The 14793-nt window shown below is 43.6% G+C and overlaps 1 protein-coding gene across 2 annotated transcripts in view; it reads right to left on the bottom strand.

Moving 5' to 3' along the window:
* The window catches only part of gnao1a (guanine nucleotide binding protein (G protein), alpha activating activity polypeptide O, a), a 232916-nt gene extending 227407 nt beyond the window's left edge, over nucleotides 1-5509 (bottom strand). The window contains exons 1-2 of one of the 2 annotated variants that reach the window (XM_043707217.2): nucleotides 4957-5509; nucleotides 4734-4776 (exon numbers count right to left, since the gene is read on the bottom strand). In XM_043707217.2, the coding sequence (XP_043563152.1) occupies nucleotides 4734-4776; nucleotides 4957-5074 (161 nt within the window). In that variant the 5' untranslated portion in view covers nucleotides 5075-5509. The remainder of the gene's footprint in view (nucleotides 1-4733; nucleotides 4777-4956) is intronic. The other variant, XM_043707218.2, reaches the window with a different exon arrangement.
* Between the last annotated feature and the right edge of the window lie 9284 nt (nucleotides 5510-14793).

Below are 14793 nucleotides of genomic sequence, written 5' to 3'. Positions count from 1 at the left end.
GAAGAGCACCCCCTCCCCCCACAACCCTATCCCCATATTTACACTAACTAATCCATGCAACTTGCATATCCCTGGACACTATGGACAATTTAGCATGGCCAATCCACCTAACCTGCACATCTTTGCAACACCCAACAGTAACCCATGCAGCCACAAGGAGAATGTGCAAACTCTACACAGACCGTCACCCAAGGCTGGAATCAAACCCGGGTCGCTGGCGCTGTGAAGCAGCTGTACTAATCACTGAGCTAACGTGCTGCTTATAAATCCAAATATTTTACGAATTTTTCCTCTTCATTCCGCAGTTCAGACATGAATGATGAATTATTCTTAAGAACTGTCAATCTCTTGCATCATAGGGATTTGCCATCTTGTTATTCTAAAACTGAAGTGTGCTGGAGAATCGAGAGGCATTCAGTTAACAACGATTTGTTTAATGTCATTGCCAGTACATTGTTTCCAGGGGAATAATTTTTCTATATAAATATATTTCCAATTTTTGAGATAAATTACCCTGTCCAGTTTGTTTAAACAGCCTCTGAATTCTCAATTTCTGTGCCCATCACACGATTTGTATTGTTCACAAAACGCTACACTGCAAAGAGGCTGAAGTGTGCTACAAGCTAGTGACGCACTGAACAGACTACACACCTAGAACAATGAAAGCAACTCTCGGCCCAATTACCAGTGTCATCAGAACCTGTGACACCTATGCACATCTTCTTCACAATATCGCATGCAACTGAGGAATCTATTTCATAGATTTTTCGTTTATTTTAGATAGCTGACAGCAGCATGGTGATGACACAAATTAGTTTGCTATAATTAAATTATGCAGTAAAATGATCCAATTTCATATACAGCTTGAACTGCGTGAATTCTATTTACATTTCGGAATTGCATGGCGTTTGTTAGCGCATTTCACCATGCTATAAATGCCATATAAATGCAAGCTGTTGAATAAATTGCTGATGATGACGTCTCAGTTTTGATGGCAAAAAGCTGTACCTGAGCCTCACTGTTCAGTAGCAGCTACAGGAACTAACTGCAGAGACATTATTCCTGATCCTTCTGGGCACCAACATATATTTTTAAAACTCAGTGGGTTCCTTCTGCACAAGAAAAGCATATGAGGGCTCCACTTTCCCCACCAATCAACCTGTGATTAGAAGAATTATGAATCCCAAATTTCAACATTCCAGCATCCGGAAAATCTTGGTTCCAGACCTTCCCCTTTGCTGTGTTAAGTGATGACAGTGAGCAAATTCTGCAGCACTGCCGACCAAGGAAGCGACAAGGCGTCTTGATGCTAACGGACTGAAGCCTTCCAGAGATCGGGCACTTGACAACCCAACACCGGCAGCAGAAACAAATGTGCCCGGGCGGCGGTCAACAGCTCCCAACCGCGGGGGGACCGGCAGATACATCCACCCGCTCCCCCTCCCTATGAGCCGAGTCCAGCCGAGCTCAGCCGAAGCGGCCTCTCCCGGCGCTGGGCGCTGTCCACCAGCCAAAGCGCCTGAAAACCGCTCGGCGGACCCGGCTCTCAGCGGCACCCCGAGGCCGGCCGGGGTGACAGCTCGGCGGCTCCCGCTCGGAATGAGCTCCCCGGGCCGTCAGGCGGCTCAGCTCGGTACCCCCACTACCCCCTGAACCCAACCACCCCAAACCCCAGCCCACCCCGGGGGCTCCTGACACTGGCATTCGCTCCAGCCAAGAGCTGGGGCTTCACCATTAGAGATGGAGCCCCGAAACCTAACAACAAGACGCTGCCTTTATGTAGCGCCTTTAACGTGAAGTGGTTTCAGGGCAAGTCGCCAAAGGCCTGGTCAAGGAGATTTTTTTTAAAGGCGAGCGCTGTAAAGGCAGGAGTTGGAGGTAGGGATGCAGGTGGGAGGGGAGAGGGGGTGTACAGGGGAGAAGAATACCAGGGGTCTGGGCTTCGTCAGCTCCAGGTACAACTTCCAATGATGGAGCAATCAAAGTCAGGGCATCTCAGAGCAGCTCGAATTACTGCAGCGCTGATTTCCAAGGTCTGTGGGGCCGATAGAAAAACAATGGCTACAGGGAGGAGTGAGGCCACCGAGGGATTTGAAATCGAAGGATGAGAATTCTAAAAGGAAGCTGTCGGGAACAGAAACAAATCGACGATCTCAAAAGGGAATGCCTTGAGTCCGTGACGGAAATCAACCTGCAGGGCTTCGGGGATCGAGCGAGTGGGTCTGGCTGAACTACTCTGCGGGGAACCAGTATGGACTTACAGATTGTATTACACCCTGCTGTTTAGGAAATCACTCAATAACCACCCGTACTGGGGGTCAATTTGGGCCAGAAACTGTTGAGTGAACAAGACTAAGTGAGACATATGATACAATATTGTCAAGAAGTGTGGTGCTGGAAAAGCACAGCCGGTCAGGCAGCATCCTCCGGCTGTGCTTTTCCAGCACCACACTTTTCGACTCTGATCTCCAGCATTTGCAGTCCTCACTTTCTCCTACAATATAGCATTGGATGATCTCGGGTTCGTGGAGTGTAGAATACAAGAGAAGGTGGGCCAGGAAAGACTGTCTTAGTAACCATGTTATGGACAAAAGTTGCAGAAGATTGAATTGATGGATGCAGGGGTACGTACTGATATTGTTGAAGGTGTAAGCACACACAAGCTAAAACACTGAATCTTGAATCAAGATGAACCAACCCAGGTTGGTAAACAGACCCAGGTCATTTCATGCCAACTCCCACACCCCATAGCCGCAAGACACCAGCTCAGGCCACATTCACCGACTCTGCACTGATTCCAACCAACATTGCACAAACCAAATTTGCATCAAAAGCCAACCACATTGAACTAACCTAAAGTTAGTTCAGATACAGATACAGATACAGAGATACAGGTCCAAGCTACAGCACCATCACTTTTGGACTACAAACTCAACATTGATAAGTAAAGAAGGTATGGACTCTGGTTCACACATCCAACCAGTTACATATAAAATTGGTTGATCTGGGTTAGGAGACATAGAAATCTTTGATCGTGCAAATTGCATCCCGCTGTAAGTCAAGACAATAGGTAATTTTTAAAAATTAAACAGATACACCAATAAATACAGACACAAGCTATAATATGCAGGCTGACTCAATCATAGAGGACAGCAAAAGCAGGCCCAGCTCTGAGGCATCTTCTGCTATTCAATCATCTAATCCTCAGTTTCATTTATCATCCTTTGATCCAAATTTCCATTCTTTGCCCAACACCAATCTACCAAATACAGTCTTGAGTATTTTGCCCAGCTGAGAATTTACAGTTGCTTGGGAAAGAGTGCCCTGGATTACTCTTTGTATGAAAAGGTGGCTCTTGATTTCAATTCCGAAAGGTGCCAATATAATTTTAAAACTGTGCCCCCTTGTTTTGGATTACCCAACCCAAGGGAATAGTTCCTGCGTACCTACTCTTTCAAATCCTTTTGTTATTTTAAACATCTCAATCAGTCAATTCAACCGTCTAAACTCAGGGGAATACAAGCCAAGTTTATGCAACCTGTCCTCATGCATTAACCCTTTAAATCTCAGTTCCATTCTGGAAAATGTGCACTATATTCTCTGCCAGGTCCATATCTCACACCCCCACCCGCAGAATGGGAATGGCTGGAGCCAAACACAGCATATCAAATGGGGTCTCTCCTAGGCTCTGTACAGTAGATAACATTCCTCTGTACATAACAACTTCACTTTTGTATTCCAGAACCCCTGAGGTAAAGGCCAACATACTGTTAGTTGCTGGTTATTTTTTAGTACCTGATCATTTTTTGGTGAATTACATACATGAATATCCATTGACATAAGAGACAGACTTGGGTCAGTAAAACACAGAGGCTGGAATTATCCATTCACAGTGATAACTTGTGCTATCGTTAAAATACGTTTCCTTTCCCCCTCCAAAGTGAGTATGCCAAACTACCTTGGAGACAAAATTGGGGATGGATATGGAAGGGTGGGACCAAACTGCTATGTGATCCAGATCATCTCAAGTAATGAGAAGACCACTAGTTCTTGAAACCCAAAGATGAATTCTGGCTGACTGTTTATAAGAGGGAATCGTAAAATCTCCGTGAAAAGAACCTCAAAATGGCAAGCGCTCAACCTGCCGTTCCTCTGTTTACATCGCATTCTATGTAATTTAAAAAAAAAACCCCACATAACCGGCCTCTCAGCCGGTTTCAATCGATCAAACATGACAGAAAAAAAATACTGAAAGATGAAAGCTTGGCATTAAAGGTTAATTGGTAGCTGGAGATGATTTCCCCCACCCCACACCCCCTACCCCTTAACACAAACACACATACCCGCGCCCCTCTCCCGAAGCCAAGTCTCAGTTACTCCTATGGTGACAAGGACTACAGTACAAATAGATCTGACCTACACCCCTTTTTTAAAGAAACAGGGATATTCAGAAAAATAAAGACCACTCCCCAAAACATATATATATATAAAACAGCCCCCAGTAACCAGACTGCACATGTTGGAAAGAGTGACAATCCTTCCACCACAGCCATCAATATATTGGAGATAGGAGACTGAGACTATAGCACTATAAATATGGCGGTCTCCTGTCATTAATATACATCTAACCTCAAGATACAGTCTCGACTTAAAATGAGGCTTAGAGAGAGAAATGCGTTATTAAAATCAATAGAATCGGAATAATTTTTATGTTAAAAAAAGAAGCCACTTACTTCATCTGCTTTACGATGGTGCTTTTCCCCGATTCTCCCGCCCCTGTGGGAAAATGAAAGAAAAAAATGGGAGAAAACGTGAAAGAAAGTAGGTTCGGGGAGGGGAAAATGTGAAGGGATGAAGGGAGTAGGGCAGCAGGCCAGCCGGCTGAGCGGAGCCTCCAATCCGCCTGAGAAGGCAGCCAGGGGTGGGAAGGGAGACAGAGAGAGACCGGTCTCTTACCGAGAAGCAGCAGCTTCACATCCTTGGCGGCGCTAATGCCATCCTCCTTGATGGTTTTCTCGATGGCTTTGCTCCGCTCCATAGCTGCCCTCTCCTCGGCGCTCATTGTACATCCCATGGTTGCTGCTGGAAAGTAGCACAAGCTCTCTCTGGCCTTCTCAACTCAACTCGCTCACTCTCTCTCTCTCCCTCTCTGGGAATGAATCCTCGTTTGGAGACGCCGGGGATTTTAATCGCACATCCAAATCCAGGGGATGAAGTGGGTGTGGAGGTGGAGGGGAGGACCGGGGCTGGCTTCTTTACCTTTAGCGTATGGATGGACAGAAGGAAGGGAAGAGAGAGAGAGAGAGAGTATGAGATTGTGGAAGGGCTAAAGGGGAGGATTTGATGGTTGCTGTTGCAGGTCTCACCAGGGAGGGGAGTGAGAGAGAGGGGAGGGACAAGGGGGACTCTGGCCGGCTGTTGGACTGGGCGGCGGCGGCAGCAACAGCAAAGATTCAGCCCGATCGCATCGTTGATCTGCTCACAATGGAAGGAGAGACAGAGAGTGCGCCAGGCTCAGCCCCAACTCCACACTGACGTCAAACAGACCGTGAGCCTGCGCCAATCCAGCAGCACTCAGCACTGCTGACTGCACTTTCACTACACACACACACACACACACATAGAGGGGAGGGTCAACCTCTCCTGTACACACCAGCTCCCACAAAACAAAATCCCTGCAAACCTTCTGCTCAACCACCCCCGCCCCCAACAATGCAGGAGCGAATGCAATCCGTGCATTTGCAAAAAAAGAAAATAACATTGCATTGCAAAAGAGAGGCCCAATGCAAACACCCAGTGCAGAATCCATTCCTGAAACACTCCCACGTTCACACGTTACATATGCACTTTTAAGTTGCAAGCATCTACTGCAAAGAGGGGTCGGCGATCCAGATGCTATTGGAGGGGGTGGATGGGGAGGGAGAGAGAGAGAGAGTTTACTGCATCAGCAGATTTACGGTGGGCACTGTAAATTGATCACACCCATCATGTCACCCTGTTAAATGATTTTGACCACAGACAGAATCACTCGCAATTAGGGCAATGAAACACCTAAGTTACCAGGATATGACTGTCTGGGAACCGTTGCTGCAAAAGTCTAAGGATGGACAGGCGGGGGGGGGGGGGGGAGAGCGGATATCACGTCGGCATCAAGTGCATTTTTCTTGTGTGTGTGTCTGAAAATCTCCAGCATATTATCGCTGGCAAAGGCAGTTCGGAGTAAACCAAGCCGTGTTTCCATTACCCGGGCAGTCGGGGCGAGGTCTGCACAGCACGGTGTCACCGAACTCTGAACCCAGGAAGATCCAAAGGTGTTCATTCACCCGCCCCCCACTCCGCCCCCTCTCCTTCTGGTCACCCGAACTGCCCACACCCTTTGCCCCTTTACTTCCCGGATTGAACATGAAGCGTAAACAGCCTGTTCATTGCTGGCATAGTAACATCTGGACCAATCCACTCCCCAGAACAATCACTCCCTCCCGACATCTGTGCTGTCGTATATCCGATCATCCGTTATCCATTAGGAGGATTATGTTTTGCTAAACGTTACATAAAACAAGAAAGAATGGCAACATTTGTGAAGTGGCTTAAGCACCAGGCGTGGAAGGGGTTTGGGTGGGGGCAAGGAGTGTTCAATTGGGGAACTTTCCAGGACAAAGTGGGGAGGAAAACGATAATCCATAAAGACCTGGATAGCTGCAGCATTACTAGAGTCCTGTTGAGATTTGCTGCTTATACGAAAAAAGAGTTTTATTAATATAGCGCCTTTGGCACCTTCCAAGATGTGTTGTAACCAGGGCTGGTGTGCACAGCCACCTGTTAGAAGTCAGGCCACAGCTGTGCATCTTGCTCAAGAGAAAGCAGGGCCCAGAGGTCAGGAGCTGGAAGAATTTGTCACTGATTAATTGTCAAAGTCACACTAATACATAAGAAAGTACAATAACTCTCATGAACTAATATTAGTTCCTTCCTTAAACATTTGTCAGAACTGAAAGGAGCAAACAATGTGGGAAACTGTTCGGAAAGATGAGAAATACCAGGGAATAGGCAATGGAAAGCCAGTGCTACACTGGTAAAGTCACAAAGTGGTGAAGTAAGTCTGGCAGCATCCGTGGAGAAAGAATCTGAGTTAACATTTCAAGTCCAGAATGGAAGAAGAGTTATACAGGACTTGTATGTTGAGGTTGTACAGGGCGTTGGAGAGGGCCTCTTCTGGAGTACTGTGTTCACTTCTGATCACCCTGCTTTAGGAAGGATGGGATTAAGCTAGAGAGGGCTCAGAAAGCTGTTGCCAAGAAAGGGAGGTTTGACTTATAAGGACAGGCTGGATAGGCTGAGACTTTTTTTTCACTGAGGCGTGGAGGTTGAGGAATGACCTTAAAGAGGTTTATAAAATCTTGGTGGATATGGATAAGGTGTATGACATGTACCTTTCCCCAAGGATAGTGGATTTCAAGACTAGGGATTTTTAAGGCGAAAGGAGAAAAATTTAAAAAAGGACATGAGTGGCAACTTTTTTACACTAAGAGCAGGTCATGTGTGGACTGAACTTCCAGAGGAAGTTATGGAACTAGGTACAGTTACAAAGTTTAAAAGTACATGAGTTGGAAATATTTGGAGGGATATTGACCAAGTGCAGGCAGGTTTGGGCATATGGTTGACATGAACTTGTTGGACCAAAGGGTCTGTTTCCATGCTGTATGTCGTATGATTCTATGAATTATTAAATTGATCTATCTGCTAGACTTGTTGAGATTCTCTGAAAATTTCTACTTTTATTTCAGATTTTCAGCATCTGCAGTATTCTACTTTTATTAAACTGGGAAGTGGGGAATAGTGGTGATACAGTAAATTACCCACAGGGAACAGTCATTAGTAGAGTAAAAGGGATTACAAACCAGCCATATGCAGTCCATCGCTTGTGGGTGCAAGAAAATTTCGAATCAAACTGTGACAAATTAAACAGTTAATCTCCAAGAGACAGGAAACTCCATCGATAAAACCTCCAGAAGCATTAAAAAAAAGTCTGTAAAATTTCGACTAGTCTCTTGAAAAGTGCAAGATTTTCAAAGTGCTCAACGTTCCTGGAATTACAGAATGGTTAAAAAAGAAGTGACCACACAGAAGAATGCCAGTGAATCCATGGTATCCAACCCAGTTGTCCACTCAGTCTCATTATGTTGCTGTTTCTTTATAGTCTTTAATTATTTATTCTTTCAAACAATTATCATCTCGCACCCCTTCTATTAAAGAAAGTGGGTTTTGCTTCCAAAATTTCTGGTAAGACATACCTTCTACAAACAGAAGCTCTCCTAACCTCACCCTTCATTCTTTTGGTGGTGAACTGTAAATTCCTGACTGCCAACTCATGGAGCAGTGGGAATAGTTATCTGATCAAAATGTCTCATTAACTTGAGTATCTTTATCAAATATCCATTTAACTTTTGGTTTAATTTTTTTAAGAGTACTAACAGCTTATTTAGGCCTTCCTCATATAAACTTTCCTCTTGTGATGCAGTGGTAGTATCCCTACTTCTGAGCCAGAAGGTCTGGGTTCAATTCCCACCTCTTCCATAGGTATGTAATAATATCTCTGAACAGGTTGGTTAGAAAATATAAGCCGTTTTCCCTTTGTGCATCCCATATATCTCTTCTTTCTTCATGGCCAAGATAGCCAAAACCTGACAATGTTCCACTTGTAGTTGAACTATGATTTCTAGCGGGTTGATTTTGATGTCTATGCTCCAATCACAAGAACTTAAAAGCACAGCTAAAATAGTCTGTCTTAAGTTTGGGTTCCAGTTCAAGGGAAAGACCAAATTTCTATTGAACATAATTGGGATAAATTCAGGACGTGTGGTTCCAAGTTTTGAAAGGTGCTTCACAGAGCAGAAATTAATTAATTAAGCAGAAAGATTGAGAGTTGACATGATCCATCTCCAATGTTTTATCTGTGTTCCCATTTTTTAAAAGGTGCCCACACCTCTTCACTCTAACTTCCCTTAAGGCTTAACCTTTTCATTTACATGTCCTCTTTTTTTCATTGTCTCTCACTATATCACCTTACATTTTCTCATGTTAAATTTCATCTGCCAAATGTATAAGCTTGATTACAGATTCCTGAAGCTGCTGCAGTTCTTTGACACAGCTAACTTCACTCCAATGTTTTGACTTTCCTGCAGAAATGTATATTCTGTTTCTACACCCGTATTCAGGTTATATTGAGTACCATCATCATGAGCACACCTCTAACCAGAAAGTGGAACTTGTGACTATGTAGAGTGATTGGAGCGAACAGCGCAGATATATTGAAGGGCAGCTACATAAAATATAAGGGCTAGACGATGTAAGGTAGGAGGAGATTCATGTGGGGCATATACCTATTGGAACAAATGGTCTAATGCTGTATGGTTTATATAATTTTAAAATGCCTTTTAGCTTTGATTGTCTTTTGTCATTAGTAAAGTTAAATATTTGAAGATGTCTCAGCAGTATTTAGCTTTTATTATCTTTAAGATATTTATTGTTTCTCTTAGAGTCATAGAGTCATAGAGATGTACAGCATGGAACCAGACTCTTTGGTCCAACCAGTCCATATCAACCAGATATCCCATCCCAATCTAGTCCCACCTGCCAGCACCCAGCCCATATCCCTCCAAACCCTTCCTATTCATATAACCATCCAAATGCCTCTTAAATGTTGCAGTTGTACCAGCCTCCACCACTTCTTCTGGCAGCTCATTCCATACACGTACCACCCTCTGTGTGAAAAGTTTGCCCCTGAGGTCTCTTTTATAGCTTTCTCCTCTCACCCTAAACCTACGTCCTCTAGTTCTGGACTCCCCAACCCCAGGGAAAAGACTTTGTCTATTTATCCTATCCATGTCCCTCATAATTTTGTAAACCTCTATAAGGTCATTCCTTAGCCTGCGACGCTCCAGGGAAAACAGCCCCAGCCTGTTCAGCCTCTCCCTATAGCTCAAATCCCCCAACCCCGGCAACATCCTTGTAAATCATTTCTGAACCCTTTCAAGTTTCACAACATCTTTCCGATAGGAAGGAGACCAGAATTGCACACACTATTCCAACAGTGGACCAACCAATGTACTGTACAGCTGCAACATGACCTCCCAACTCCTGTACTCAGTACTCTGACCAATAAAGGAAAGCATACCAAATGCCTTCTTCACTATCCTATCTACCTGCAACTCCATTTTCAAGGAGCTATGTACCTGCACTCCAAGGTCTCTTTGTTCAGCAACACTCCCCAGGACCTTACCATTAAATGTATAAGTCCTGCTAAGATTTGCTTTCCCAAAATGCAGCACCTGGCATTTATCTGAATTAAACTCCATCTGCCACTTCTCAGCCCATTGTCCCATCTGGTCAAGATCCTGTTGTAATCTGAGGTAACCTTCTTCGCTGTCCACTACACCTCCAATTTTGGTGTCATCTGCAAACTTACTAACTGTACTACTTATGCTCGCATCCAAATCATTTATGTAAATGACAAAAAGTAGAGGACTCAGCACCGATCCTTGTGGCACTCCACTGGTCACAGGCCTCCAGTCTGAAAAACAACCCTCCACCACTACCCTCTGTCTTCTACCTTTGAGCCAGTTCTGTATCCAAATGGCTAATTCTCCCTGTATTCCGTGAGATCTAACCTTGCTAATCAGTGTCCCATGGGGAGCCTTGTCGAATGCCTTACTGAAATCCATGTAGATCACATCTACTGCTCTGCCCTCATCAATCCTCTTTGTTACTTCTTCAAAAAACTCAATCAAGTTTGTGAAACATGATTTCCCACACACAAAGCCATGTCGACTATCCCTAATCAGTCCTTGCCTTTCCAAATACATGTACATCCTGTCCCTCAGGATTGCCTCCAACAACTTGCCCACCACTGAGGTCTATAGTTCCCTGGCTTGTCCTGACAACCCTCCTTAAACAGTGGCACCATGTTAGCCAATCTCCAGTGTTTTCTGCCCAAAAGAAAAGATCCTTCAGCTCATTGAAGTTAATCAAGTGATAAGTCTAGAAATTTTCATAAATCGCAACTTTTAAAATTTTCAGTGGCTGAGACTAACAGCAGTTGTGCATCATGTGGTCATTTCTCTACTATTTCTTTGTATCATGGTTTTTCTATCCAATATGTTTGAAAAGTTTAGTTGACAGAGTTTTAGAGGGCCGATTAGCTCAGTTGGCTGGATGGCTAGCATGTGGTTTGATTCCTATTCTGGGTGAGGTAGACCTGGTCCGGCCTCCTTGTCTTGCCCCTGACACTGGAAGGCAATGGCAAAAAATGACTGTCGACAAAAACCCTGTAGACAAAACAGCTTAGAAACAAACCAACAGCACACAGTGCCATAACAATGACATGACATGGACACATCATTAACTGCTTCTGGTGCAATTTTGTTCCATTCCAGGAAATAATACTGTACTGTAATCATTTTAAATTGAATGAAAACTGCTTTAAACTATCTTTTTTTGCCTTTCAGAATGTCAAAAAACTGGATCATGTCACCTCTCAATCTTTCCTTTGATTAAATTAATTTCTGCTCTGTGAAGCACCTTTCAAAACTTGGAACCACAAGTCCTGAAATTATCCCAATTATTTTCAATAGAAAATCAGTCTTTTCTTTGAACTGGAACCCAAACTTAGACAGAATATTTTAGATGTGCTTTTAAATCAGTTCAGAAATTATGCAGCATTTATTAACTGATTGTGAGCACAGATAAAGCCTTGACCACTACTATTGTAAAGCCTGTCCAATACTGTGAAAAGCTCAGCTCCAAATTACAGATGAGTGCTGTGACAAACCGCTGCAGGAGCATGGTTACAGTCCAAGGATCTCTAAGTATGACTCAAATCCATATATATCCCAGTATTGGCTTCCTTGGTGAGTCTGACCAGCTAAACACACTGATCCTCAGAAAGTCCTGTAATTCACCAAGTCTTTAAAAATTTTTCAAAAAGCTTTGGCTATTACTGGGTTAAAATTGATCTGTTGGCATTGTTAAAGTGTGGTTTGAATGTACTTTAATAATAAGGTATTGTACATTAAACTTCAAAGGTTGTAACCTGTGGAGTTACCTATACAGAGTTGTCGAATGTGGTGCTGGAAAAGCACAGCCAGTGTTTCATGTTTCAAACACACCCCTCAAGAATGCATCTCATTCCTGATGAAGAATTTATGCCTGAAACATCGATTCCCCTGCTCCTCGGATGTTGCCTGACCGGCTGTGATCTTCCAGCACCACACTCTTCAACTCTGATCTCCAGCATCTGCAGTGCTCACTTTCTCCAGGTTACCTATACAGCCTGCTCACTTGGAAATTTAAGAGTAAGAACAGAAGTCTTTGCTTTTAAAGTTTCCAAATGTTCCATTCTACTGGCCCATTTAGTCATGTACCATAGAGTCTCACGGGCCAAGCAAACTAAATCACTTTAAGATAGCAACGCACAATCGAAGATCTAGTATAACATTTCAATTCTTTTCATATATTTACAAGGTCAACATTTATTGTCCATTCCCAATTGCCATTGAGGTGTTTGTTGTGAGCCACCTTCTTAATCTGCTGTGGGGAAGTTATTCTCAGGAGAGTTGCTGGGTCAAGCGTTTGATAATTTTGACCTATCAACTGAAGGAATGGCTCTACCTTCCCAAGCCAGGATTGATAAAGAATCCTTAGTGAGGTGCTGCAGCGTTATTCTGGTGGGGAAGCAAGAGCTGATCAAGTGGGTTGCTTTGTCCTCGATAATATCAGGCTTTTCAAATATTGTTGGAGCTGTATCCTCATGACAAGTAGAGTGTATTGCATCACATTCCTGAACTTATGTCTTTCTTTGTGGGTTAAAATGCACCAAGGAGGCAGGAGGCAAGTCATTGCCACAGAAATATGCAGATTTTAACCAGCATTGATAGACATTTGTATGACTGGTTTATTAAGTTTCTGGTCAATGATGACTCTTAGGCTGTTTGCAGTGCTAACAGAGTCATAGAGTCATCGAGATATACAGCATGGAACTCATCATACCGACCAAATATCCTAATCTAATCTAGTCCCATTTGCCAGCACTTTTGGCCCAAATCCCTCTAAAGCCTCCTATTCATATACCCATCCAGATGCCTTTTAAATGTTGCAATTGTATCAGTGTCCACCACTTCCTCTTGCAGCTCATTCCATACACGCGCCACCCTATGCATGAAAACATTGCCCCTTAGGTTCCTTTTATATCTTTCCCCTCTTACCCGAAACCTATGCCCTCTAGTTCTGGACTCCCCCACCCCAGGGAAAAGACCTTGTCCATTTATCCTATCCACGCCCCTCATGATTTTATAAACCTTTATAAGGTCGCCTCTCAGCCTCCGACACTCCAGGGAAAACAGCCCCAGCCTGTTCAGCCTCTCCCTATAGTTCAAATCCTCCAATCCTGGCAACATCCTTGTAAATTGTTTCTGAATTCTTTTAAGTTTCACAACATCTTTCCAATAGGAAGGAGACCAGAACTGCATGCTGTATCCCAAAAGTGGCCAAACCAATGTCCTGTACAGCTGCAACATGACTTCCCAAGTCCTATACTCAGTACTCTAACCAATAAAGGAAAGAATACCAAACGCCTTCTTCACTATCCTATCTACCTGCGACTCGACTTTCAAGGAACTATGAACCTGCACTCCAAGGTCTCTTTGTTTAGCCACACTCCCTAGGACCTTACCATTAAATGTATAAGTCCAGCTAAGATTTGCTTTTCCAAAATGTAGCATCTCGCATTTATCTACATTAAACTCCATCTGCCACTCCTCTGCAAGATCCCATTGTAATCTGAGGTAACCTTCTTCACTAATGTTGCTGAATGTCAAAGAAAGATGGTGACTCTCTTTTGGAGATGGTCATTGATTGGCATATGCATGGCACAACTGATACTTAGCACTGATCAGCCCAGAAATGATTGTTATCCAGAGGTTTCTGCCTGTGAAAACAGAGTGCTTCACTTTGTTCAGAATGTTGCTGGATACAGTGCAATCATTACCAAATAGCCTTGTTTTGGACTGAAGGACATGAGCAATTGAAGATTGTTAAGTCCAAGACACTGCTGCAGGAATTCTGCAAGAATCTAAGAAAATTAGCCTTCAACAACTACGGGCATCTTCTTTTGTGCTAGATACGACTGCAACCAGTGGAAAGGATCCCTCCCCCCAGTCCATTTCCCTACTCTGATTCACACCAATGTAAGTTTTGCCAGGTCCCCTTCATGTTATGCTTGGTCAAATGCTGCAGGATGTCAAAGGTAGTCACTCTCCACTTCACTTTGAAATTCAGTTTTCTGCCCATGATTAGACAATGCTGAAATGAGCATTGGAACTGAGCAGACCTGGAGAGACGCAAACTGAACATTGAGTATTTGTTGGTGAATAATTCCATTTGATGGAAGGTGATATCACTGTGTTTATCACCCAGTAGCTCAATAAGGGATCATTATTCACTGTTGAGTCTTTATAGTAATTATCATTTGCAGGAAATCAGATAGACTCCAATATTCTCTTCACCCATCACCTGTACAAATACAATTCCAAAAAGGAATGCTGAATATTTATATGGGAGTACACTTGCCTACCTTGCCATAAGTATAGCAGAGCTTTCAGATATCTGTTTGGGTGAACAGTTTTTAAAGATGAGTTGTTGAATTTGAAGAATATTGCAGGGATGAGGAGGATGTTAAGTAGGCAAACAGACAATCACAGAGAAAGTTGAAATAAATATAAAAAGGAAATGGTATTCATT

This window comes from Chiloscyllium plagiosum, unplaced genomic scaffold, assembly GCF_037043375.1.
Source record: "Chiloscyllium plagiosum isolate Xiang-an unplaced genomic scaffold, Cpla_swu_hap1 HiC_scaffold_17, whole genome shotgun sequence".
NCBI classification, from domain to species: Eukaryota; Metazoa; Chordata; class Chondrichthyes; order Orectolobiformes; family Hemiscylliidae; genus Chiloscyllium; species Chiloscyllium plagiosum.
Note: the sequence above shows the minus strand (reverse complement) of the source record. Positions and strands in the feature narration are given on the sequence as shown.